This window comes from Mirounga angustirostris, unplaced genomic scaffold (genome assembly GCF_029215605.1).
Source record: "Mirounga angustirostris isolate CCGP_5_RB_7025 unplaced genomic scaffold, mMirAng1.0.hap1 SCAF_6, whole genome shotgun sequence".
Taxonomy (NCBI): Eukaryota; Metazoa; Chordata; class Mammalia; order Carnivora; family Phocidae; genus Mirounga; species Mirounga angustirostris.
This window is the reverse complement of record NW_026991714.1, coordinates 130,146,127-130,172,469: the sequence shown is the minus strand read 5'-3', so window position 1 is coordinate 130,172,469 and position 26,343 is coordinate 130,146,127. Positions and strand designations below refer to the sequence as shown.

The 26,343-nt window shown below is 52.6% G+C and overlaps 1 protein-coding gene across 2 annotated transcripts in view; it reads left to right on the top strand.

Annotated features, from left to right (window-relative positions):
* Nucleotides 1–26,343, top strand: part of COL17A1 (collagen type XVII alpha 1 chain) — a 51,171-nt gene that overhangs the window by 5,005 nt on the left and 19,823 nt on the right. For both annotated transcript variants that reach the window (XM_064595244.1, XM_064595243.1), the window contains exons 2-24: nt 647–709; nt 2,884–2,928; nt 4,351–4,455; nt 5,451–5,582; nt 9,040–9,087; nt 10,231–10,266; nt 11,364–11,411; nt 12,785–12,928; nt 14,219–14,377; nt 14,967–15,038; nt 16,590–16,661; nt 17,390–17,458; nt 18,526–18,687; nt 19,052–19,132; nt 20,221–20,265; nt 21,173–21,361; nt 21,880–22,101; nt 22,384–22,413; nt 22,598–22,624; nt 24,006–24,032; nt 24,134–24,196; nt 24,978–25,082; nt 25,785–25,847. In XM_064595244.1, coding sequence (XP_064451314.1) covers nt 658–709; nt 2,884–2,928; nt 4,351–4,455; nt 5,451–5,582; nt 9,040–9,087; nt 10,231–10,266; nt 11,364–11,411; nt 12,785–12,928; nt 14,219–14,377; nt 14,967–15,038; nt 16,590–16,661; nt 17,390–17,458; nt 18,526–18,687; nt 19,052–19,132; nt 20,221–20,265; nt 21,173–21,361; nt 21,880–22,101; nt 22,384–22,413; nt 22,598–22,624; nt 24,006–24,032; nt 24,134–24,196; nt 24,978–25,082; nt 25,785–25,847 — 1,996 coding nt within the window. In that variant the 5' untranslated portion in view covers nt 647–657. The remainder of the gene's footprint in view (nt 1–646; nt 710–2,883; nt 2,929–4,350; nt 4,456–5,450; nt 5,583–9,039; nt 9,088–10,230; nt 10,267–11,363; nt 11,412–12,784; nt 12,929–14,218; nt 14,378–14,966; nt 15,039–16,589; nt 16,662–17,389; nt 17,459–18,525; nt 18,688–19,051; nt 19,133–20,220; nt 20,266–21,172; nt 21,362–21,879; nt 22,102–22,383; nt 22,414–22,597; nt 22,625–24,005; nt 24,033–24,133; nt 24,197–24,977; nt 25,083–25,784; nt 25,848–26,343) is intronic.

Genomic DNA, 26,343 nt, shown 5'->3' with positions numbered 1-26,343 from the left:
TCTGTAGATTTTACACATTTTCTTCATATATTTTTCCTACTCGTGTCTGAAAATAAGCATAGTGGGGCTAGCTTGTTATGAAGGGAAAGTTCCATATTGTGAGAAGTGTTAAGTGCCATACAGTACCAACAGTACAATAATTTTTTTTCCGAGTTAAGTCCATCAAATGTCATTCTCCATCTAAACTCTAAATGATGAAGCATGAATGTCTTCTATTTATCCAGTTCCCTATAGAACACTGAACATTACGGGATGCAACAAAATGAGTTCGTTAAAAGCACCAAGTGCCTTGACAGATACCCTTCAGCTGTCTGTTACTTTGGCAAAGAATGGAAGTTTTACAAAGGTCAGGGCACCACTTCTTCCATGTAATCCTGTTAATGCTCAGCAGGGGGCAGCCTGGTCAATGAGATCCTGAAAAATGAGCTCTCCATACAGAATAGAATCCAAAGTGGAACTATTAGATGACTACCTCATAACTGAATCAAGTGGGAAGGACTCTGTAAAAAATATGCACGAGAAAGAATTATGCCTTGAATTCTGGGAGTCAAGTGTTTTTGGTTCTCAGCTTGCACAGTAGGGACCTATGCTTCCTAAAAGTGATGGTCAGAGTCATGGCTGATCATGGTTTCTGGATTTTCTTCAGGTGGCTATGGTATGGATGTAACCAAGAAAAACAAGCGAGATGGCACCGAAGTCACTGAAAGAAGTAAGAGCATGAGACATATCATTATAAAAGTAATAAAAAAAATGGAAAAGAGTAAATAATTCATGCCTGATTCCATCACAACTACTGTATCATTTCTAAATTATAGTTTTTCTTGTTTTTTTTTTTTGCTTTTTTTCACTGTGTTATTTAAAATGTTTTCCTAAGTAGACTTTAATCCTTCCCATAAGATAGTTTTTGTTGATTTTTATTTTAACATACTTGTAATCAAAATGTGTTCTACTTTTTCTCAAAAATGAAAATTACCATTTTGACATAGTTTTCATAATTAGCACTTTTAATAGCTGCATAATATTCTGTGGAATGAATCTGCCAAAGGCGTTTAACCATTTCTCTATTTAGAAGACAGGGCAACAGAAATCCGAAAGAATAACATCCTACTTACTGCAGGGACAAAATTAGAGTAACACTGGTGTCACAGTTGCAATCTACACTGAAACTGAAAACAGACACATTTCTTTTGTGAAACTGCCCAAATGATAAATTCAGAGACATTTAAACTGTCCCCGAAACAGTTCTGACTCTTTCATTCATCCTGTGACTTTCATGTATCTCTAATAAAAAAATCCTGGCTTCACAGACTTGGAACGTTAGATTAAGAAATAATTTATTTTTATGTGTCCAAGAATCCCAAAGGTCCACACAATGAGAGATTTAGTGAAGGCTGAAGGATTGTTATTCAAATTAAGCTGCCATTTTAGTCTGAAAAACCATTTCCTGTTATGCATGGAATGCAGTTTCTGCCACAGTTGTCACCCCAGGTTCCTGCCAGGACACGGAAATCAATTAGGAAAATACCCTGTGAGGAAGGAAAAGGGTGGGGACAGCAAGACTGGTGCGGGATGGAGCAGTGTCGTGCAGGACGGCTTAAATTGGCACAAACGATCCTGCACCTTTTCTCCTTTCACCACCCCTACCAACACACATGCGCACATGCGCACACATGCACATATACCCAGGCATGTGCACATACGCACCACACGTACACATACGCCTGGGCATGCGCACGCGCACATATACCCGGGCATGCGCACATACGCACCACACGTACACATACGCCTGGGCATGCGCACGCGCACATATACCCGGGCATGCGCACATACGCACCACACGTACACATACGCCTGGGCATGCGCACGCGCACATATACCCGGGCATGCGCACATACGCACCACACGTACACATACGCCTGGGCATGCGCACGCGCACATATACCCGGGCATGTGCACACCTGCGCACACCGCGCGAGTGTGCTATTAAAGATCCATGACCCGATCTAGGTTGCTGCTCCTTTATGTCCCACACAGAGGGCGGTGGTGCTGACGGTCACCGTCAGAGAACAGCGTGGGCCTCACTGTGGTTTTAGGAATCCGCGCACCTCCCCGTGTTGCTGCAGGGGAGAAAGCGGTTCAGGAAGGCAACAGGTCTTTCTTCTAACCGGTATTTAAAACATACTGGAAGCTTTTATTACCTCCATAGACTCACCGTCACTTGGGAGTCTAGAGAAACTCAATCTGGGGAGGCAGAGGCACTGGTTCTCCAAGTCTGTCTTCGATGTTCCTTTACCCCTGATTTCACCAAGCACCAAATGTCACTTACTAACCCCCGGCCTTCCTCCACCGCCCCGCACTCAGGGATGGCCCTGAAGATTTTAGAATGAATTATGTCCTTCAGACACCGCTAGTTGAAAAAGAAGCACAAAGTACTTATCCACTTCACAGTGAGATCAGCCAGGATGATGCACTGGCCCAGCCGGACTGGGTGACCACTCGGAAGGGGCAGTGCAGACAGACTGTGGCTCCACACACTTGAGGGTGACTTGAGGCCCTGGTCCTCCTTCAAAGGTGAATCCAGGCCTGGACTGGATCTAACTGTTAAATGAGAGACATGAATGCCAAGGTAAGTCATCCTTCTAATCAGTGGGTAATTCCATTTGGTTCCAAAAGGATATAAACGTATTTTACAGGTACATTAAACCCCATTGTTATTGCACATATGTTCATGTACAGAGGGTCAGAGCACATCCCTTAAAGCACAAGTATACAAAAATCCATGTTGAACCTAATTTAAGATGCTGAGCCCATGATAGATGTTAGACCTTGCCAAAATATAGGGAATTCGGTGTGTTAAGATATCTTTTTGTTGTCTTTTTCTAGTTATCACGGAAACAGTAACTACAAGACTTACATCCTTGCCGCCAAGTAAGTGACTATCAAGAGCTTTCTTCTCAGCAAGGCATGTGTGAAGGACTCCACATGTAACCTTTCCCATAGGCGCTTACTCTTCAGTTGAGCAAATCCAAAATATCTGAAATCTCTTGTTTAACAGCTATATAGACATTAATTTATATACCACAAAATTCACCAGTTTGAAGTATATATAATTCAATGGTTGTTAGTATTGTTAACCTTAAAAATAAAACTGCCCGTTATTTTACCAGCAAAATATGGGTTTATTTGGGAATAGCAAAGAATCACAGCCTGGAACAAGCAAGCTAAGACAGAACCATAGGCAAGTCCAACAAACAAAGGAGAGGAACATTATTTTATGGAGAAGAAAGAGGAAGCTGAGAGGTGTTGTTTAAATGAAAGACCATCAGAGAAAAGCAAGAGTTCAGGCTGTTGGATGGTTCCTCACTGGCCAAGTTGCAGGTGTAGTAGATTTCCTGTAGGAGATGCAATGTACACTTTCCCTGTACATTGGGGCCTGTAATTGATGACTCTTTCCTGTTGAGGATTCTTCTGTTATGTCTGTAATTGACATTAAGTGGCGTGGCTCCCCTTCCAACCTCCCCCTCCAGCATCAATTCACTTTAGCGAGGTTTCCTTTTATTAATTTTCACAGTATATTTACGGAGTTATGCAGCCATCGCAACAATCTAATTTTAGAACATTCCATCACCCCAAAAGGAAACTTCACGACCATTAGCTATTACCACCCCTCTCCCCAGCCCCCAAGAACCACGAATCTATTCTCTGTCTCTATATATTTACGTGATCGGACAGTCGTATCAAAAACCTTATCTAGCCTGAGCATGGAGGGTGGGAGAAGGGAACCAGTCAGGCTTCCGTCTGAGTCCACTTGTTTTCTGAGGGGGTCCTTAGGTTGAGTGGATTCTGTATTGGAGAACTGAGCCCTAAAGCTACCCCTGCACCTGCCAGGCAGCCTGGCTTACAGAGGATGGGGACGAGAGGTCAGAGCATGACAGGCCGCCATGCGCCATGAACACCAGCGACACAGAGCTGTCACCCCTTCAACAAGTCTAGTGGCTGCCATTGTCTGTGGCACTGACCAGGCAATTTCCACAAGTCAAGCCCAACCCACATCCTGGCCTTACAGAGCCTTTCATCACTCAGTTGCCTTTTCTAATACTTCAGTTTTCCTAATGAGCAACTTGCTATGCTCCATCCAGAAGACTTTCTTTATAAATGGGGTAGAATATTTGCTCTTGACATTTCTATCACAAACAAACAAATGAGAGTATGGCAGCTTGCACTTGCAAAGGGACCCCCAACCAGCAGGGTCATGGGTGGTAAGCCAGGGGTGGTCTCCACAGCGGAGGAGGAGAGGACCCCCTGGCCTGACTCCACCCATAAATTGTCACCTGCTTCTTGTTTGTGCAGAAGGGGGAACCAGCAACGGCTATGCTAAAACGGGCTCTCTAGGTGGAGGGAGCCGGCTGGAGAAGCACAGCCTGACCCATGGCAGCAGTGGTTACATAAACTCAAGTAAGTGGCTGCTGGTGGAGGGACTGGGAGAAAACAGATGGACAGGGCAGAGGGAGTCCTACAAGGACAGGGATGGTCACAACCGCTTGTCATCCTTTCCAAATGCCCCCAATTGTTTGTGTAACTGACACAAGATCCCAGCCAAGGTGATACTTTCGAATCCGCCGCATTTAAAGCCTCCTTACAATGGGGTCAATTTTCATTAAGTCCCCAATATAAATAACAATCCTCAAGAATGCTTTGTGGGGAGGTCGCTCTGTTCCCACTGAATCACTCCTTGCGGCCACTTCTTTTAGGGAAGGGTGTGTACACAAGAGGGTTTACAATTTGAATTAACAACAAAAACAAAAGAAACTTAACGACTGGGTTACTCTGCTCGAGGAGTCTAGCGATACACAATCCCGCACTGAGTTTCCACTGGGCAAGCATCCAGCACAGGCCCATTGTTCCCAATGAAACACTCTTTCACGGTGATAGCTTTCAAACCAAGACAGCAAGCAAGGCAAACAAAACAAAGAACAAGCACACATATAACCCCTGAGGCCGTTTAAACCATCTTGGATTGACACGGAAAAAGAAGACCCAAGACACACAAATAGCCAGGTTGACCAAGAGGCGTGGTTGGTTGCTGTGAGCTGTCAGGGAACACCTCGTCGGATTGTATTCTGGTCCATCCAGCAGTGAGCTGCAATTAAATGCCAGGTCCTCAAGAAAAATCCTGCCAGAGCCTCTCCATTGCCATGTGCAGCCATGTCCACAAAGGGCCCCCCCGCCTTCCTTCCATGGTTAGCTGGGCAAGGACACTGGTGATGATCCCACCTCCCATTTCTGAGCCGCCGCGGGAGTGCCCAGGTGGACCCCGTCAGCAGCGTTCTCAGAAGGTCCTCGGGGCCTTCCGGACGGCCCTCTTTTATCTTGAGCAGCCTGAGTGTAGTCAGTATAACTGCAGGCCAGTCTGAAGTGCTGTGAGAGTTGATGCTTTTCCCCACTCGCAGGTGGGAGCACGCGGGGCAATGCCTCCACATCCAGTTACAGGAGGGCTCACTCCCCGGCCTCCACTCTGCCCAACTCACCAGGCTCCACCTTTGAAAGGAAAACTCACGTCACCCGCCACGGAACATACGAAGGTATCAGTCCCATATATTTTATTTCATTTCATTTCATTTCATTTTAGAGAGCGAGAATAAGGGGGTGAGGGGCAGAAGGAGAGGGAGAGACAGAATCTTAAGCAGGCTCCACGCCCAGCGTGGAGCCCAATGCAGGGCTCCATCTAATGACCCTGAGATCATGACCTGAGCTGAAATCAAGGGTCCGATGCTTAACTGACTGAGCCACCCGGGCGCCCCTCAGTCCCACAGATTTTAGAACTACTCTCTCCGCCAAAAGAACTTCACTCATCCTTTGAGGATGGAATTATTGGCCACTCGTGTTTAGCTGTTTCTGCCCTCAACTTTCTCTTTACTTGTGTTTTGATGTGGTTTGGAGTGTTGGGGTCTGGAGCCAACAGCCAAGAAAGAATTCTCGAGATGCCTTTAGTGCAAAAAGTTTGTTTTATGATAGCTCAGGGACAGAACCATGGCAAGAAAGAGCTGCTGCCCTGGGATTGTGAGGAGCAACTGATTATATACTTTGGAGTTCGGGGGAGTAAAGACAAAGGGAAGTTCCAAAAGGGTTTTCATAATGCTGAAGAAGACTCACCGGATACTTGAGGCCTGGCTATTGTCAAGCTAAGGTTGTTTTTCTTTTTTTTTTTTAAGATTTTATTTATTTATTTGAAAGAGAGAGAGAGACAGCAAGAGAGGGAACACAAGCAGGGGGAGTGGAAGAGGGAGAAGCAGGCTCCCCGCTGAGCAGGGAGTCCGATGCGGGACTCGATCCCAGGACCCTGGGACCATGACCTGAGCCGAAGGCAGATGCTTAACTGACTGAGCCATCCAGACACCCCAAACTAAGGTTGTTTTTCCCTCTAGCACAGCACTGACAGTAAGACAGTTGAGAGCTTCCTGGAAGAATGTTATACTCTGCCCGCCTCAAGTATTTGTTAATGGGCTGCAGGTTATAAGGAAATTTAATTTCATCTACATTTCCTTCTGCCTTTGTTTCCCACATCAGTTTCCTTTCCTTTATGGACTCAAGTTGGAGATTTCATTGACTTACCCACCCCCTTATTCATTCATCCATTCAGTATTTTATCACATATCTACCATGTGTTTAACACTGTATGGAATGCCTTAGTGGACACCATAGGGGCCAAGGGCTGGCTGCCCCAAGACAGGCCACTCTGGCATGAACATTATTTTGAGTTAAAAGCAGTCAGAACCCAGCAGATTCAGGAAAAGCTTTCTACCTCCCCCTCAACTGCCTGCTTATACCAAGAAGAGAGCTATTAACAGATTCCCCTCCCCAAGACACTTACCTACATAAGGCAATCTTTGTTTCCAACCATCTCTCTCACCTTCCTGCTAATGGCCTTTCTGCCCTTTGTATCCTCAGACCCCTACCCCTCTCCTCAGCTCACACAAGCATCATGTTGCCTGTCTCTGGAATTTCCATGTCTGTGTGCATTCCCTGTATGTACAAAACTAAATTTGATTTTCTCCTTTCTCCTGTTAGTCTGTCTTATGTCAGTGTGATTCTTAGTCCCGCTCTAAAGATCTTGTAGGGCAGAGGGTACCCACCCTTCCTCTCCAACACTTAAATGAATTAGACGTGAGGCCATCTAGGGGGCGCAGTCGGTTAAGTGTCCGACTCTTGGTTTCGGCTCAGGTCATGATCTCAGAGTTGTGAGACTGAGCCCCCCATCTGGCTCCGTGCTCAGTGTAGAGTCTGCTGAAGTTTCTCTCCCTCTCCCCCTGTCCCTCTCCGCATGCACTCATTCTCGCATGCTCTCTCTATATATAAAATAAACAAATCTTTTAAAAAGGAGAAATGAATTAGACATGGATCTTGTCTTCAAGTTGCTTCTGGTCTAATAGATTAGCTAAGATGACAGGTAAAAACTATGATGTAAAGTTGAAGGGGCTGAGCGTTTCCAGCTGAGTGTTCAGGGAAGACTCTATGGAGAGGTGGCCTCTGAACGGGGCCTTCAGGATGTGTGACATTTGAGGCCTGGGTGGGGGGGCAGGGTGGGGCGCTCCAGCCTGCAGGGGGCGCACTCAGCACAGAGGGGCAGAAGTCAGGGCTGGGCAGCAGGCCGCTTGGTCCTGATGTGAAGAGAGCTGGAGGGGCTCAGATTCAGGGCTGGCCTGTGATGTCTGGACTCTATCCTGCAACACTAAGAAGCCACTGGGATTTTTGAGTAGAGAGTCGATCCTCTTTGAGGGCCAGGACTAGAACTCCGGAAGCCATGTACAGGAAGAACAGGGAGGAAAGAGGCTGAACATGGTGACAAGTTAGAAGATGCTTATAGTCAAGGGCAAACTTGGCTGGGATTAGGGCGGTGGCAATGGGAGAGGAAACAAGGAGCGGGAGATGGAATTGATGTTTGACAATTGATTAAATACGAGGGGAGAGGGAGGAAAAGGGAGTCCGGGCCACTGAGATTCAAGCACAGGTGGCTGGGTCCACAGTGGTGCCAGCGACTGAGAGAGGGGCGCTGGAGGCAGACCCCCATGTGGACGAGCTCAGTAATGCTCCCAGGTGGGGCTCCCAAGCAGGGAGTGGGAGCGGGGCGCACAGCACGTGAGCTCAGGGAAGCGGTCGGGCAGGATACCCAGTTTGGAGTCATTTACAAAGAGATGTTAGTAGAAGATGGAAGACTAAGGAATCAGCCAAGGAAGGGAACAGGAAAGCAGAAGGGAGCAAAGAAAGATAAAAGTGGGGATGAAACGGAAGGAAGAGCCAGAGGACACAGGAGGAAGAGGAGTCTGGGGGGGTGGGGAGAGCAGGACCCCGATAGAGACATGGAAGTCAGTGCAGGAACGCACTCAGGGTCAAGAAGCAGGAGGCGGGCGGAGGACATCTGGGTTCGGCTCCTAAAGTCCCCTCAGTGCCTGGTGACTGCAGAAGCCGGTTTGGTGGGAAACAGATGAGCCAGGCAGCAGGGGGTCTGACCGGGACTGGAGATGGGTCCTGGTGCTGGAGAAGCAGGACTGAGGGATGGGTTCGCCAGTATGTGATTTAAGACCCAGAGCTGTCAGGGGGTCTGGTGGGGGGGCGAAATCCAGGCTTGTGTCACCACAGTGCCGTGTGATGTGAGGCCTGCCTGGGGCCTTCATTGTACCGTCCGCGTTCGGGACGAGCTTCACAAGGTCAGTGACGCTCCCATGCTGACAGCACATTTACTTGACCAACACTGGTACAGGGGAAACCCAGTCAAGAGCTTAAAAACAAAAAAAGAAAAGCAAACCTGCTTTCCTGTGTTCCAACCCTTCGCCGTCTGAAGTAGATCTGTGATCAGGATGAATCTCGGCAGCTGGGTCCAGCAGGCGTGTCCTATTTCAAGAGCGAGCCCGCTGCCGAGCACCTACATCCTCCTGACCCAGGGCTGCCGAGGCTCAGAAGGGGGCACCCGGCACACCTTCCCCCCTCCGAAGCCCCCCGGCTCACGTGGCCATGGGTACTAAGTGTTTTCTCGCCCTGCAGGGAGCTCCAGTGGCAACTCTTCTCCGGAGTACCCTCGGAAGGAATTCGGTAGGTCCTTTCCTTATTTTCTGAAGGCACGGTCGGATGCGCTAGGGAAATGCCTGGGGTCAGGGGTGGGGGGTGGGGGGACACGGAGTTCAGTGGATTCTTCTAAAGGACTTTGACCCTTGCTGATCAGTTTTTCCCTTGCTCTTTATCCTGAAGCATCTTCAGGCCACAGTCAGCCACGTTAACTTGCTGCCATTAGCCATTGCTCCTGAAACTACCGAAATGGCAAGTTGGTCACACAAGGCTCAGACTTGGACAGAGAAGCCCCTAAGGCCAGGCAACAATTGTAGGGTGTGTCCTTCCGCAGGATGCACAGGGACCTCCCAGCAAAGAGCAGCAGGGGTTCGAATGCACACACACCACAAACATCGTAGCCCCCCCTCCCCCCCCAGGCTACAGCGGGCGGCAAAGGGGCACATTTATATGCCACGTGAAACCCTAGGCTGTCTCTTCACTTGGCCTTAAGTTTGTGGTCCATGTTCTTGGATTCTCATAGTGCATATGAATTGATATGATCATTGTACAGTGATTATAATTTTACTGCTTTGCTTACATCAGGAAGACCAAGATCTGGCCATTTTTTTGAATACATTTGGTCAGTGTAGACAGCCAGCCCCAATGACTAGGCTTCCAAATGATTACCTTAGTTAACACCCTAAGTGTGAGCCAATTTAACATCATTTCACTAACGCCCTAAATGCATCGGAGCCTTGCAGAACTCGCTCTGCCCTTGGGCTATGAGGTCATCATTATTAAGCGTCCACCATCGAACTCAGGTGCTTTGGGTTCACTGTGGGGCTAATGATTGAACTAGGGAAGCCAGGTGGACGCCTCCATGTGGACATGTTCCATCACCTCGTCCTGAAGCGGAGCTGTCTGGGCAGGGCTCCCAGGGAGGAAGTGGGATGCACAGGGCTTGAGCTCCGAGAAGAAGGCAGGGCAAGATACTCAGTTTGGAGTCCTTTACAAAGACTTTACACAGTATTAGTAGAGACCCAGAGGATGGCTCCCATCTGGATATAAAGTCACAATGAAAATAATCCTCCCCCCCCCCCGCCCCGCTCAAACAGATCTCCTTCCAGGTCAAAAATATCTAGTGTGCCACCTCTTCTGTGCCTAAGATTACTTTTCTTTGTTCCTCAGCATCTTCTTCAACCAGAGGAAGGAGCCAAACACGAGGTGAGCTCTGTGGCTGGGTTCAGTTCAGTTCATTCAACAAGTTTTTTCTGAGCATCTAATGTGCGTGCTCAGATTTGAGCCAGAAAATGGGAGGAGTAGAGAAGCCTAAATAAGGCGTGGTTCCTGCTCTCAAGGAGCCTACAGCGTCCTGGGACTCTTCGGCTGGCCCCATCAGGATGCGAAGGGTAGTTTGGGGCACCGATCTAACATGGAAGTGGAAGTAAGGGTACAAACACCCGGTAACCACCTGGGGACTAGTTTGTTCTGTGGATTATGAAGATGCTAGTGCCACATCTGGTTTCTCTTGGAGTCTCCTGGTTGACCTCAACAAGATGCACTGTAATTGCCTTTACGTAGCGAGAAATGAACAAAAGCCCTTCTTTTTCAAGTTAGTCCAGGGGACAGAGGGCTCCGTGACAGCTTTTCGTTCTGCAAGTCTGCCCATGGATAAGGCTCTAGGAGGGAAATGGGCTCCTGGGGAGGGCTGGCCCAGATGCATCTGGTGACAGTGGGGGCCGGGGGGGGGGGTGTCCGGGCTGTGCTGAAGGCAAAATTTTCACGGGCTCTGGTAGCTCTCCGTGATCACTCTAGACTTCCAGGGACTTTATTGCATCAGTAACTCGAAAGTTAGGAACACACAAACCACCCACAACTTTAGGCTAATAGTTGAAAGATGTCAATGGCCCACCTGAAGCTAACTGATAATGTCAAACCCAGAGGTGGCTCAAGTGACTAAGTAAAAGGTATGGGTTTTAGAATTCCGTCTCCTGCATCAGAAACCCAGGAGGCAGGAGAACAGCTTGGTTTGAGCAGCTAGGAGACGGGCACCAGGAAGGGGGTCGGTCATTGCTGGTGGTGATCCAGGCTCCTGCTCAGCCTGCGATCTCATCAGAGCATGTCCAGGTGCTGGGAGGTATGCAGTGGGCTGGTTAGGGTGTGGGGAGAGGATCCCTCCTTTTCAGCAGCACTCATTCTGGGCACACTTAGGTTTTCTGTTCCCAGGACAGATCTCAGAGCAGCCTACATTTCTTTCTGCTGCTCAGAGCTCAGGGTCGGGCTCCTTCATTTATACCTTCTTCATCTCTTCCCTTGTACAGAGAGTGAAATCCGAGTCCGACTGCAGAGCGCATCCCCATCTACCCGATGTAAGTGGTCACTGTCTGAAAACAAAGGATCCAGGAATCCAGGGTCACCATGGCGTGCATGCATGTGTGCGTGCATGGGTGTATGTGTGTGGTCAGTCACTCAATCATAATACATGTCGAAGGGCCTTCTGTGAGAGGGACCCTGGCTGAGGTGTCAGGGGTCAGGAGCTGAGAAACTCCTGTTCCCTGCTGCTGATAGGGAGATAGAAAACCATCCCACCATGACCTCTCAGGGAGCTGAAGGAGCAGGGAGCCAAAGAAACCCTCCTGGGTCAGCGTCCCTTAAAAGGAGACGGAAGGCTCCATGGGATGAGCTGGCATGAGACCCTTGAGGAACATAAGCTCAGACATTGGAGGAATGTTCAGTGTGGCCAAAGGAAAAGGAGCAGGAGGGGACCTTAAGGTTGGAGGAGAGTCAGAAGTAAGTGGAGTGTGAGAGTTTGAAGTTTATTTCGCATGTCTGGGATGCCCCAGTCCCTGTCCATTGACTCTGTTAGACTCCTGCTCTTGTTAGAAGGGACTGGACATTTTGAAATGAACCCAACTGATAGGACGGGAGCCAAGTACAAAGAGTAGGAGGAGAAAGAGGTTGGTTGACCCAGGAATCAGAGACTGGGGCTGGCCCAGAAAGCTCCGCACCCCGGGCCCTGGGGTCCAATGCTGTCTCCCCAGAGTCCTTCCAGGCTGGGCAGGGCTGAGCCAAGGTTGGAGCTTTCAGGGAAGGGGGTGCCTGGGCAGTCCTCCAGCACGTGTTGTGTGCAAACCTGTCTCTTAAGCACTGCCCTTGCATGATGCCTCCCTCCTCTCCTAACTTGCCCTGTTGGGAGGCACAGGGAGCTTGCATGTGACCTTGCTACAGGTAATAGTGGCCAAATGAACTTGAACTCACACAAAAGCAGCATACTGTTAAGAAGTTATGGGCCACAAATTCCTGTGACACTCCAGAGCATACAAGGTCAGGGACCTAGTATTCAAGGTGTCCTGGCAGGGGATGAGACCACTGTTGAACCATTTGTTTCAAGGGATCTGGTTCTCACTGCTTTGGGTGTAAATCCTCGAATCTCCCAATCTAGGATGACAGGGCCTTCTAGCCACAGAATTCTCCCTGTGGTGCCTGATGAGGGAATCTATACTGAGGACCTCCCCATGGAGGCGCTGTATTTATGAGGCCATTAATATTACAAAATGCGAGCTTGATAAGTGCTATAAATTGACAAAATGCAAAAATTAAAAGGCTGACCAAAACTATCCCAGCATGTGAAGCAGATGCCATCCCCCCCTCATATTCTGGATACCATTAATGTTCCTGCCACTGCGGTTGGACTCAGGAAAGAATCCTGGGCCCAATGGAAAATGCGGGGATTACCTTACAGGGACAGAATTGGATGATGTTAAGCGTTTGCTCAAGGGGAGCCGATCAGCAAGCGTGAGCCCTACCCGGAACTCCTCCAACACCCTCCCCATCCCCAAGAAAGGCACGGTGGAGACCAAGATGGTGACGGCGAGCTCCCAGTCAGGTCAGTCCCGGGGCCCCGGCTGCCGTGGAGGGAAGGGAACGAGGGGGCAGAGTTACCCCAGCCCAGGGTCTCAGCCGTGCCCCAGCAGGCCTTCCAGGTTGTGGCAGAGACCTCACAAGGCACTGAGCGTCCACGCTGCGTGCTGTGTGACCACGTGGGCTGCACCCTGTTGGCTCCACCATCCCGTGAGCGTGTGGCTGGGCTCCAGATCCTAGAGATTCTCTCCCAGGACCTTCTTGACCTCTCTCGGGAATGTGTTGGCCAGGTTCCCCAAATGAAGACTATTGGGGACACTTGTAGTATTATCCTTCATTTATTCAGTGAATATTCTGTGGCTCCTCTATGCCGAGGACCAGGCACTGAGGAGAAGCAACAAAGGAGACCCAGCCCCTCGTGGGGGCGAGGGCCTCTGGGGAAGCCAGACCAATAGCCAGGAGCTCGTAGTCAAGTAGGATGAGTGTTGTGGAACCCTCCGAGATCACATGCCTACCAAGTGGGCCGGGGTGGAGGAGGGCAGAACAATGAATAAGCAGATCCTCGGAGGGAGAGGAGGAAAGCAGCCAGCTGTACTGTGATGTGAAGCTTTCTTTCACTCCTGGAAAGGAAAAAAAACCCTTGAGATCATGACCAGGTCGTGACCTGTCTCTTGTTTTGTAAATATAACACCAAACCTCAGGGCAGTTTTTATGACCTGCATGGCCAGCTCCCCCCAGGGTAGTGAAGAGGCAGAATTGGCTTCAGATCTGAAGGAGCACCAAAGCCCCCTCCCAGGGGCAGAGTGGCCCTTGGGTCTGGTGGGCACGTAGGAATGTTTACGGGACGCTTACTGGGGAAGATGCCCTCAGCGCAGGATGGTCGCAGAGCCAGGCCTTTGCTGTCTGTGCCTGCTGCGTGCCTGGAAGTTGGCGTGGGATTTGCTGTTCCCGGGCATCTGTGGGAACAGAAGGTGGAATCAGCAAGAGACGGAGAGACCATTGGTCCCCACCACACCAGCACCCCGAGAGGTGGGGAGGGGATCTTGGAAAAATGGGCAGACCCCAGAGCAAAACTGACCTACTTGAGATTTCACCAAGAGCCAGCAAGCATTTCTAACACAAGAGACCAAGGTTTTACCAGCTCCAGGGTTTCGGATGGAAGTGGGCTGACCAACTTCCCTGGACTGAGGGAGTTCCCAGACATGGGACCTTCAGGACTAAACCCAACTGCGCTACACCGACCCGAGTGGGTTACCCCAGCACGGAGTGCCAGTTTATCTTTCACTGGGGTGTGGGCGTGCCTGTCTGGTTCCAGTGTCCGGCACTTATGATACCACCATCCTGGACGCCAACCTTCCATCCCACATGTGGTCTTCCACCTTGCCAGCGGGGTCCTCCATGGGGACCTATCACAACAACGTGACAACCCAGAGCTCGTCCCTCCTCAACACCAACGCCTATTCTGCAGGATCAGGTACGTGGTACAGGGCACTTCCCTTCCCGCCCCTGGGCCCCTTGCACCTTTACTGGCCCTGAGGGACCCCTCTGGTATTGACTCTCACCGCGGGTTCCCTGAGGGATTTTCTGTAGCCCCATGTCCCACGATTTTCCCAGCTCAGTTCAGTCTCCAGGTGTTTCTTTTGGTGGGTCCCCTCTGAGAAGGACTATAGCACAGTGTATCAGAAAAAAAATGTCATGAGAAAGAACACGAAAACAAATCTAAAGAGCCTAGTTTCACTCCACATGGATAAACTGTGCCCTTGGGTACATCAGTTAACTTCTCTGGGCTTCAGACGCCTTCTCTGCGAAGTGGTGACTCACCAGAGGGGCTTTGGCTGGACCCCGTGTCCACTCGATGACCCAAGGACCGTCCCTTGGCTAGGACCCAAGGCACACCACAGATGATTGGGTTCTCTGGTGCAAGGCAAGCGCCCAAGATTTTCCTAAAACCAGCAATGTAACAAGACCTAAAAATGCAGCTCTGCCCCTCCTCCCGGGGCTTCCGTACCCCTGCCTCTTCTGGGCCCAACATCCCTCTCACTGGTCTTCCTCCTCCCCTGCAGTCTTTGGAGTTCCAAATAACATGGCACCCTGCTCTCCCACGCTGCACCCGGGGGTCAGCACCTGCTCCTCAGGTCAGTGCTCGCCAGCTTGCATCGCCTTTTCTCGGAATGTCTGCTTAAAAAATTAGGGATGCTCCCTCCTGCTGAGGAGAACAGTGGTTTCCGCAGAAATGTCCTTTCTGCCCCCGAGCCTGAGGACTTCCATCAGTGCACACGGGGACGCAGGTGCAGGGCCCAAGGGGTGCCTGCCTGCAGTCGTAGGTAGAGCTCGGCCCCCAGGGCCAAGGCCTAAGGTGGAAGGGCCAGAAGCCTCACCTACCTGCTAGTCCTGTGTTGGTCCCTTTCTCTTCTGTGAGTGGTAGAGAAATGGGGGCAAAGGGGCTGAGTCAGCGCTCTGGCCATTTTCAGGTAGAAAGTATTGTTAGGTTAGAAGGATCTGACTTTAGAAATTTTTTTTTGAAGATTTTATTTATCTGACAGAGAGATCTGGGATCGTGACCCGAGCCGAAGGCAGGCACCCAACCGACTGAGCCACCCAGGTGCCCGAGGATCTGACTTTAGATCTTTTTATAAATACTGTAGTTCATTGGGGGCTCAACCAGGGTTACTGCTTAGTTCCCAGTGCAAACATGACCATTTTAAAGAAACATGTATTCACTCTATTTCCACATAACTGCCTGTTATGTAAATGTTACCAGCCCCCATATTTTTTTTTTTTTTTAAGGACTCTGCCTTCTCTCTCTGTTACTGTGATTAATAAATAAAATGATGTGGGCCTTCTTTATTTACTTGCCTGGTATATCCACAAGTGTGTGTGTAGCATTTTCGTTTCCACACCTCCATTTGACTAGAGCCCCACCAAACCCAGAAGACAGCGGGTTCACATTTCATTCCTTCTGCCTTTACCCTTCTGAGGAAGGTGGGCTGATCTTGGACCCAGGATCTGTGCCCCAAACACTAGAGACAATGGAATAAGGGAAGCTGTTAACTGGGGAGGAATAAGCTTCTGCACGTTATTTAAAGACCAACAATCATCCTCTGAGATCATAATGGGGGCTAGGGGAGTTGTATGTGTTTAAGTCTCGAGGAGGAAGTGTTCAAGGGAAAAGCAGGGGTATGCTAGGCCAGCCCTCCTGTGTCTGCGTCCCATGCCCACAGTTCCACACTGTGCACCAGGGCGCCCCAGCAAACAGGGACCCCTGGGATATTTTTAAGTAGGCTCCACACCCAGTGCAGAGCCCAGCTAGGGGCTTGAACTCATGACCCTGAGATCAAGACCTGTGAGCTGAGACCAAGAGTCAGACACTTAACTGAGGGAGCCATCCAGGTGCCCGGACCCCTGGGATGTTTTTGAATGTGCTGGGATACAGCGACATCTGTCAGACCCTGTGCAAATGACCACTCTTCAGTTGTGTGCGCTCACTACCCAGTGCTTGGAACTGCTGGTAGCTTTTGGCCTGCAGTGGGGGACCCCCGTGTCACTCGCAGTGTGAGAACTGAGCATGCTGGGCAAGGTGTCCTGTGCAAAGGCTTTCATCGTGGAAGTGATTTGGGGGGTCCAGGGGCTGCCTCAAGCTAAGGGCCCCCCAACCTGCGCTCACCTGCCCCCCCTTGCTTTCGCAGTGTTTGGCATGCAGAACAACCTGGCACCCAGCTCATCCGCCCTGTCCCACGGCACGGCCACCGCCTCCACAGGTCTGTATCCCAAGTGTGGCGCCCCCGGGCCCCGGGCAGTGACGCCTCTCGGCAGCTCTAACTCACAATCCCTTTTCAGTAACTGAATCGGAGGCACCAAAATGTCTCTCAAACTCCGTCAACCTTTCCCACCAAAGTAACAGCCCCCCACCTCCCAACCTAGAGATGCCAACTTCTGTCATGCGCTGGCTCGGACATGAGGGGAACCACGGGGGAGCCAGTACTGTGGCCACATGTATGGCCCGGTCTCACTGCACATTGATCACCTGGCTGATTTCCTGGGGCACCCCCTGTGCAGGCCTGGGGAGGGGGAGCAGAAGAGGTGTGACCCTTAGCCTTAGCCCTCAACTTGCTTACTGTTTACTTGGAGTAGAGAGTCTAATACACGTGAAACAACTGGGCATCCTATAAGACAACATGAATCCAGCTATGCAGAGCAGGTGTTTGGGTTGTAGGAGTTCCGAAGGGAAGGAATCCTAGGAGGACTTCATGGAGGAGGAGGAATTTTGGAACAGTCCTAAAAGGATGAGGATTAGACCAAAGAAAGTTCATCTATACTCATTGCTGCCCCTGTGGCTGGAGAGAGTTGCCTTCATTATTACTGTTCATTTTATTTATTATTCTTACTGTCCTCTTCTCACCTGGGGGGGCTGGTCAGGCTGCTTCTGAGCTTCGTGGAGCTGCCCTCTCACACTGGCCCCGCTCACTCAGCAGTTCCTTTCTTGCAGCGTATGGTGTGAAGAAGAACCTGCCGCAGAGCCCCGCTGTCGTGAGCACTGGCACGTCCACCTCTGCCGGTGAGCGCTATCCCCAGCTGCCGAGGGCAGGTTTGTGCAGGGCTCTACGGTGACACCCGCTATATGCGAGGAGATCGAACCCATTGCTGGTCTGAGGTCTGCAAACGTGACTCGCGCCAGAGTCCCCCCAGTTGCCAGGACAGAGCAGAGATGGGTGTGCCCCTGACCCTACCTGGGCCTTCCCGTTCAAGGGGTGGGGCAGGGAGCTCCACCCTCCACAGCTGCCTAGGGTCAGGCATTTGCACCCCAGCCCCCAGCAGTGTCTGGAAGCCCCCGGCCTGCTCCTGCTACGTGTTCCCCAGTGTAAGACCTAGGGAGCCCCTCAGAAGGTACCACCCCACCACACACACTTCCGATAGGATCTTTATCAACTTGGGCTCACCGCAGCTGGTGGGTTCTTTCCTCCTTTGCTCTGATCCTGTTGCTTCCTTCCATTCAACAATTTGTTGATTCAAAAAAGATTTACTGAGCACCTGCTTTGTATGAGACGCTGTTCTCAGGGCCCAAGCAGAGGCGTGAACAAGGCGGACTAGATTCCCACCTCACCAGGCTGACCGCTGCAGTGGAGGAGGCAGGTAGACAGGGAGACCAAGTATAGGAGAGGATGACCGAAAATAACACCCACTGGAAGAAATAGGTGGCTCGCTAGAGACGGGAGTGTGTGTACCTTAGATCGGGTGGTCCGGAAGGGCTCCCCCCAACCCAGGACGGGAACCCGTGAGGCCGAAGGTTAGAAATGAACCCACCATGTTAATTAAAGAAGTGCCTGCCTGACAAGGGGACTGTGGCCCTTTCGCTAAAGATCCTATAACGTCCAGGTGGGGAGGCAGCTTCAAAGGTCAGGCGCCCAGCGCCTCTGGCGTTGACCTCCGATGGCCAGGCCCAGCCGGGCAGGGGAGGGTGCCTTGGGTCCTGAGGAGGCTTCTTAGTAACCACTGTCGGTGAGAGCAGGAGGCCCGCAGACGTACCCGTTGATCTCTCCCTTTCCCTCCTTGCTCTTCTCTTCCTCCTTCTTCCTCTTCTGCTCATTTCTTCCCTCTCCCTTGGCCGGCTCCTCTGCTCCCCAGCCTGCACCACAAATGTCCAGAGTGATGATCTCCTGCACAAGGACTGTAAATTCCTGATCCTGGAGAAAGACAACACACCGGCCAAGAAGGAGATGGAGCTGCTGATCATGACCAAGGACAGCGGGAAGGTCTTCACTGCCTCCCCGGCCAGCATCACTGCAAGTACGAGGGGGCCCACACTATGCAGGTTTCAGAAGAAAGGCAGACCCTGTAGGAGGCCAAATGTCCCAGCAAGGTGGTTTGAGACATTTTAATAAGAAAACCACAGTCACCCCATTCAAATAGCCTGCCTGAATAGGGTGTTCCAGGGTCTGCCTTGAATGTAGATTAACATTCAGGAAAATCCTGGCAAAAGGCTCCCAGAGGGGTCTTTGGGCAATGGGAAGTCTAAGCACAAACACAGATGTGGGAGATTAACTAAGGAAAGCTGGGCCCTCTTGCTACCCGGTATCCACGCAGGAGTGGCTCTGGGGCAGGCAGGGAGCGAGGACAGAATACCCCGGATGATCATGGGTTGTGCGCACAGCATCTTTTTCAGATGACACCCTCAAGAAAGAAAAACAAGCTGCCTACGCTGCGGACACCTGCCTGATTTCAGAAGCTAATGGTGAGAGGAAATCTGAGACTGTCCCTCTGACTTCGGTCTGTCTGCATCTCATTTATTTATATTCTGAGACCTTGCTACTCAAGAGTGCGGCCTCCGGCCCAGCGGTGCGGGCGCCACCCAGGAGCCTATTAGAAATGCAGAGTGCCAGGCCCTGGCCCCACAGCTCCGCAGTGGTCTCGTGTGTGCGTGCGTGTGACTGCAGCGGATGCCTTCCCGGGGTGCGTCTGACGTCTACGGCAGGATTGTTTTTCTCCGCTTACTCCCTGTCCCATAATTTTCAGAACTACTAGAAAATGCTTCGCAAAGCACTTGCTACGTTTTTTTTTTTTTTTCTTCTCAAATATTTGGATTCTGTCCCAGATAACTGCATTTCTCTGCATGCTCTGGGCCCTGTAGACTCTCCCCAGATCACTGATTTCAGGGAGGTCAGTAAAGGAAAAGTTGGGTCCCAGAACATCTTTTCAAAATGCAAATGCAGTCCGTTACAGTCTTCGGCAGGCCTGACTCTAAGGAAATGCTTACTTTGAAGTCATATATTTTAGGGTTGGAAATGGGGCTGTGGAGACAAAGATTGCCAGATCTGATGAAAGCTGTAAACAGTATTCCCAGAAAACTTCATATGTGCCCACAAACACTCAGTGGTCCAATAGCAGGAGGGACTCCTGCGCTAGCCCTCCGCCCCTCTGTCCCTCCGCCCCAGGTGAGGAACGTGTTCGGAGTTCCTGAACCAAGAAATCAAGAGTCCTTTCTCATAAGCACATATATCGTTTGAATGCAAATGTCACCCCTAACGTGGAACTCCAAAAATGTCCTGGGCTTGAAAGATTTAAGGTCACAAGAAGGTTAAGACCCTGCTTTCTCCCTTGACAAGTGCTTGTCAAAAGCCATGTCTCTCTCGATGGAATTGTTGCAAGTACGCCATCAGCGAGGACTGAGGGAGGGAGGGTCCCCGCCCGGTGGCTCCTCCGCAGGCTCGGTCGGCATGTTTCCCTCAAGCTCTGCCCACAGTCCACTCATGGGCTGTCCTGTGGGCTCCTGTCATTGAAAAGCTTGGGTTCAAACCTGTGTCCTTGGTGTTTGCCTTCCAGGAGACGTGAAGACCGTGTCCACCAAGGGCAAGGCCGCCTCCGCAGGTGAGTGATGACAGCAGGTCCTGTGGGGACAGGGGGACAGGAGCTGACGGGGCTGGTGGTGATGGATGGAACAGATGACCCCCCCTCGCCTGCAGCTGGGGCACACAGGAGTATTTCCCTGAAGGCCCGAAGGCAGCAGGATGGAGGGCCAGGGGGTGCAGGCTGGGGGCTGGAGCAGGGCTGCCGCAGGAGCTCAGCTCGGGGGTGGGGCTCACAGGCCGTCCAGGGTCCCCCAGCCTCAGGAACCCCCTGCCTGGGCTTCCGAGGCCCCTGAGACCACATGCACATCTCCAGCCCTTTACACTTAGCTCCCTTGTTTCCACAGTCTTGTGAGAGTTAGGGTTATCAGGTTATCAGGGTTATCAGCCCATTTTAGTCAGAAAAACCCTTTTCACTTTAAAAAGAAAAAAGCTGGCCACCCCCATAGGTGCGGAGTGTAATTCCGGGCGCCGCAGGGGTTACAAAGAAGGAGCAGTGGGAATGGAGACGGGGAGCTGGGGACACTTTGGGTTTGGCCATAATCAAATGCGGAGCTGGTAGCAAATCAGCGGTCATCGAGATGTTTAAGCTCCGGGCCACGCGCTGAGTCCTGAGCTCACTGCCTTGCGTGCCTTATCGCCCTCATTCGGCAACCATCCTAAGAGGGAGGCAAGCTTTTAACCCCATTCTGTAAGAAAGGGAATGGAGGGGAAGGGACCCCCTGCGGGCCGCACACCCGGGCTGCTCTGGCTCTTCCCCAGCCCGGGGCCCTATGTTCCGTCCAGGAGCCAGCCGCCGCCTCTGTGGAGTCGCCAGCCCCGACCAGCATTCACTCAGGCCCCGAGCAAGGCCCCCAAACCCGGAGAATTCGGAGGGAAGAGGGCGCAAGCCTGCTGCATGCACCTTACCCTTCCTCTGTCTTCCGCAGAAATCCACAACTACAGCCACCGCGGTGGGGGCGGCGGCGGGGGAGGCGGAGGCGGCGGCGGCGGCCCGTGGGGGGCGGCGCCGGCCTGGTGCCCCTGCGGCTCCTGCTGCAGCTGGTGGAAGTGGCTGCTGGGCCTGCTGCTCACCTGGCTACTGCTGCTGGGGCTACTCTTCGGCCTCATTGCTCTGGGTACGTGACAGCAAGGGGCCCGGCGACAGGCCCCACTGCCCGTGCGGACGGCAGGAGTCGGCCCGGCCCAAGGATGGAGGGACCAGAGCGGGTGGGTGCAGACCCCTTGTTACTGCAGATGAGCACACTGAGGCTCCGGAGGCGGCCGAGCTGGGGTGCCCGTGTGGCTCCCAGCCCCGGGGCCCTCTGTCCCTGGAACAGCCTGCTAAGCAAGCCTTTGGCTGCCCTTACTAGCCAGGCCAGGCCTTGCCGTAGCCCCATGGCTTTTCCCCTCTCCCACGCCCCGTATGGGTCTCTGTGTGGCCCCCCGCACCCATGCCCCGGGAGAAGGGCCCCCCCGCGCTGTCGCCACTGCGCACCAGGCTGGCTCCCAGGCCGGGTTGTGTCGCCGCCCCCGCGTGCGGATTGCAGCGAGATGTCCCTAGAGTCCCAGGTGGGGCCCACACTGAGGCGAACCCGCCCAGCTGAGCGGCCTGCGCGCCCCTCTCCCCCCCCCTCCCCCCCCCCCCCCCCCGCAGCGGAGGAGGTGAGGGCGCTGAAGGCGCGGGTGGCCGCGCTGGAGCAGAGCCCGGACGCCGTGCTGCTTTACAAGGAGAAGGCGGAGCGCGCCAGCAAGGACAGGCTGCATGGCGCCGTGCCGGGCGTGGGAGCAGGCGCGGGGAGACTGGGGCTCGACGGCCACAGTCAGGAGGTGCTCTGGCTGTTCGTGAGGGACAAGCTGATGGCTGAACAGGAAAGCGGTGAGCGTGGCGCAGAGCCCTGCCCTCCCACGCTCCTCGTTCGCCCCTGCCCAGGAGCCGGGAGGGGGGGCCCGGCATTGCCATCCCATCTGACTGCTGGGAACACTGAGTGAGGCCCGGCAGGAACTGCCCCAGGTCACAGGGCTAGCACACCTTAGAGTCTGGGTGCCAGTCCCCGCCTCCGTTTCTTTCCCCATACCGCGGCGACCCCCTTGTGTGTGCGCGTGTGTGTAACACACACGCAAGATGTGCCGCTCACTCCACGTGTACCTTCCTTTGTAGGAAATCTCCGAGGAAGCCCCGGCCCGAAAGGTACTGGGTAGACTGAGCCCTGACCCTGCTCTCTTTTCCTGCCCTTGGACTGGGGTTTCTGGTTGGAAATTTTCCCAATTGAAGGATGAGCTTTGGAAAGATCTTACGGTATCTGTTGGGAGGGTTGAGAATGGCCCTGGGGTTCTCACCCCATCTCATAGTTTTCGTATCTTTCTGATTTTAGGTGACATGGGAAGTCAAGGCCCTAAAGGTAAATTAAGCGTGGCGATTTTAACCTGGAATATTAGTAAGGGTTGGTTTAAGGCAATCGGCCAGGGTCTGATTCCCGCACACCCCGTCATCCTGGCTAGCTCTCCTTGTGTAAGACCTGCAGACGCTTGGGCTTTTGGGGTCAGGGCGCTTAGTGACAGAGCAGGGCTCTGTGTCTCTGGGGCAACACTGTCCCTCGTCCCTCCTCACAGTTCTCAGGACTTCCCCAACAAGGACTCTGAATGCATCAGAGGCCTGCATCTCCCTCCGCTCCAAAGGGCAGCCCAGGGGCCTGCTACTCTACACAATCCTTAGGGAGATTTCTAGAAATACAGATTCCTGGGCCCTGCCAGGCATCAGATCCTCTGGGACTGGATCCCTGCTTCCCCCAGGTTAATTACGATGACCCAGGTCAGGGACGCCACTGCAGGTGAGTAGTCTGCTCCCAGGGGTCTTAGTTGGGGGAGGCTGGAGGTGACCCCCAGCAGTCAGAAACAGGGTTCCTGTGGGGGAATCCAGTAGGGGCAACACCACCTGCCTTTAGAGAGAGGGCAGTGTAGCAGGGAGGCAGGACATATTCACAGGAAAAGGGGCCCCACCGTGTTAGTTGGGCAACAGTCATGTGCTATCTTGTGTGACACATTCATGTGCCATAGGAAATATATTTCCTCAGAAAAGTGGTTTGACAGGCTCATGGGCAGAAGAGTTTTCCAATCCCAGTTGACCACAGCAGCACCCCTCGACCTAGCGGAGTGGGGTTCGCGAACTTCAGTATGTAGGAGAATTGCCAGAAGATGCTGGGCCCTGTTCCCAGACCTCTGATTTAGCAGGTGTGGATGGCACCCAGAGTTAGGGTCTTGCTCACCCGGGTAGTTCTGAGGCCAGGGGTGCGCGGACCACTCTGAGAACCACTGTTCAAGATGACAGGGCTGGCCCTCCATCCCCAGCTTTACCTCCCTTCCCAAGAGAGCCCAGTGCAGGAATGGGGGTTCCTCCACCTGATGGCCTTCTACTTCTCTTCCGGACTCCCTGACCCCCCCACCCCCAGCTTGGGTCACTGCATGAGCCCCCTTCCTGAAAGCTCCAGCTTGCAGGCCACACACCCCTTCTGACCACGCTAGACATGAGGATGCTTGGTCCTGGAGTCTCTGACTCTCTGGTTGCCATAAAATACAAGACATTAAATTTGAATTGCAGATACATCATTTTTCACTATGTCGCAAATAATTGTGTTAAACGTACTTAGACTACAAATGTACTCAGTGTTTATCTGCATCCTGTATATTTGCTAAGTTTGGCAATCCTACTTGAGTTCTACAGTGGCTCTTTGAGGTAATGGGCACGAGTCCTCTGACTTCTCGCTTTTCTCTCTGTCCCCACAGGCGACCGAGGGCTCCCTGGGACTCCAGGTGTGTAACCTCTGATGGCGTGGCTGGTGTCACGGGCGGCTCGGCCCTGGCTCCCGGTTCTAGGGGGAAAACAGGGCTGAGGTATTCTTGTATCTCCACAGGCATCCCTGGGCTCTTGGGCCACCCGGGTCCAGAAGGACCAAAGGGACAAAAAGGCAGTGTGGGTAAGAGCCTCTTGGTCCATTCTTTCATTTCCTTATTCATTCATTGATTCAATAGATATTGATTAAGTGCCCGCTGTGTGCCAGGCTCTGTTTTAGGAGCTGGGGAGACATTGGTGAACAGACCAGAACCCCCCGCTCATCTTTGGGTTGGGGAGAGAGACCACAGACATGACAAATAAGCAAAGTACAGAGCAGTGTTGGAGGTGGATCGTGAAATGAGAAAGACAGACCCTGGCAGGGCCCTGGGAGCGCGAGGGGGTAAATTTAAATATGGCTGTCAGGGAAGGCCTCACTGGGAAGGTGCCATTTGAACAGACTTGGATAGACTTGAAGGGGGTGAGGGAGCCAGGCATGGGGAGATGGGCGGTGGGGGCGGGGGGACACTCCAGCCAGAGGGAGCAGCCCTGGGCCCTGGGGCAAGGGTGTGCTGTGGCAAGGAGCAGGGAGGGGGTGGAGGGGAGGCCTGGCTGGAGCCAACCAGAAGACTGAGGTGGGCCTCTTGATCGTGGGGGGCCTTGGAGGCTGTGGCAGCCCTTCAGCATTTACTGCCAGTGAGTTAAGAAGCCATTTGCAGGTTTGGGGCAGAAGCGGGTTGTGATCCACTTGCATTTTCTAAGGGTCACTCTAGCTTCTGGGTTGAGCCTGGGCTATAGGGGTAAGGAGAGAAGGGGGAGACCAGTGTGGAGGCTCCAGGCAGGTGTTCTGCTGGTGAGATGCTGGCGCTGGAGCCCTGAGCCAGGGCACTGGGTCCTAACTCGGAGCTGGCTGTTTGTTTCTTTAGGAGATCCGGGCCTGGAGGGACCCATGGGCCAGAGAGGAAGAGAAGGCCCCATGGGACCTCGTGGTGAGCCAGGGCCTCCTGGGTTTGGAGAGAAAGGGGACAGAGGTAAGAGGCTCTTCCTCCTTCATTTCACTCCCCTTTGCTGAGCACCTACCTCAAGCCGGGCTTTGTGCCGGGCCCTGCAAAGACCATGCTCTAATGAGGGGATGAGGGCTGGGCTGAGGGTTCAGGGGTGAAGCTAAGAACCCTGCAGTGCTTGGAATCTGCAAAGAATTTGGTAACGGGGAGAAAGGGTCTTCCCAGGTGGGCAGTGCAGGGTCAAGGCTGAAGTGAAGAGCTCAGGGCAGAGCAGGGCCTGGCTGAAGGCCGAGTAGAGCGTAGGTCCTTGAGCCTCTCAGGGCTGGAACTAGGCAGGGAAGGAGACACAGGCCCAACCCTGGAGAGGTGGGGAAGATTTTACATTAGATTCTCAACGATGAGTCTGCTTTTATCAGGGTAAACCAAGCACAGACACCAGAAATGCTCAAAATGCCAAAAGATCATGGGCAAGAAGTTTATTTTTAGCTTCATTTTCCCTTAAAAATATTGTTTAACCAGGCAACAAAGATTGCCTACCTACCGGGTACCAGAGCTCATGGACTATAAATAAAGGCTCTGGGGGCAGAAGCTGAAGGTGTTCTGCAGATTCGTGGCCTCAAGGAGGTATCAGATGGATCAGAGACCACCAGCAGCCTGGGCAGTGTCCCCCAAATGACACTGCCTGACTGGGTGGGCAACCAAACTGAGGGGCCTCACCTTTCTCCCCAGGGGTTGCTGGTGAACCCGGTGTTCAGGGCCCACCCGGCGTCCCAGGTTCTGTGGGTCCCAAAGGTAAGTCAGGTGCCAGGACAGTACCCAGATTTGCCACGTCCAGGACGAGGATGGATCACAGAGGTCCGGGCACTGGGAATCCTGGCAGGCCTGACCTACTGCCCCAGACCTATGCAGGGACAGTGGGCCCAGAGAGTGTCCCCCCACAAAGGAGTCCCGGGGGAGGGGTCAGGACTGGGGCTCTATTTTTGGCTTCATGGAAATTTGGGACCGTCTTTGCATCTCTCTTCAGTGGTCCCGTTATATGGCCCCTAAGTGGGTGGATGGGTCAGGAAGTCCACAGTCAGATAAGTTCCTCACCCGACTGCTGCCCAGAAGCGCTCGTTCAAGAGCAACATGTCTGGACAGCTCGGGGCGAATAGGGCCTTCTCAGTTCGACGCCCATCTGGCCAACTGTCCTCCCTCCTGCCGCCGGGGCCCAGATGTTTTACTCTGACCGGGGAGGAGCAGGGGTCTCTCGATCCCACCAGCTGCAGCTGCCTCCCTAAGGAGAACT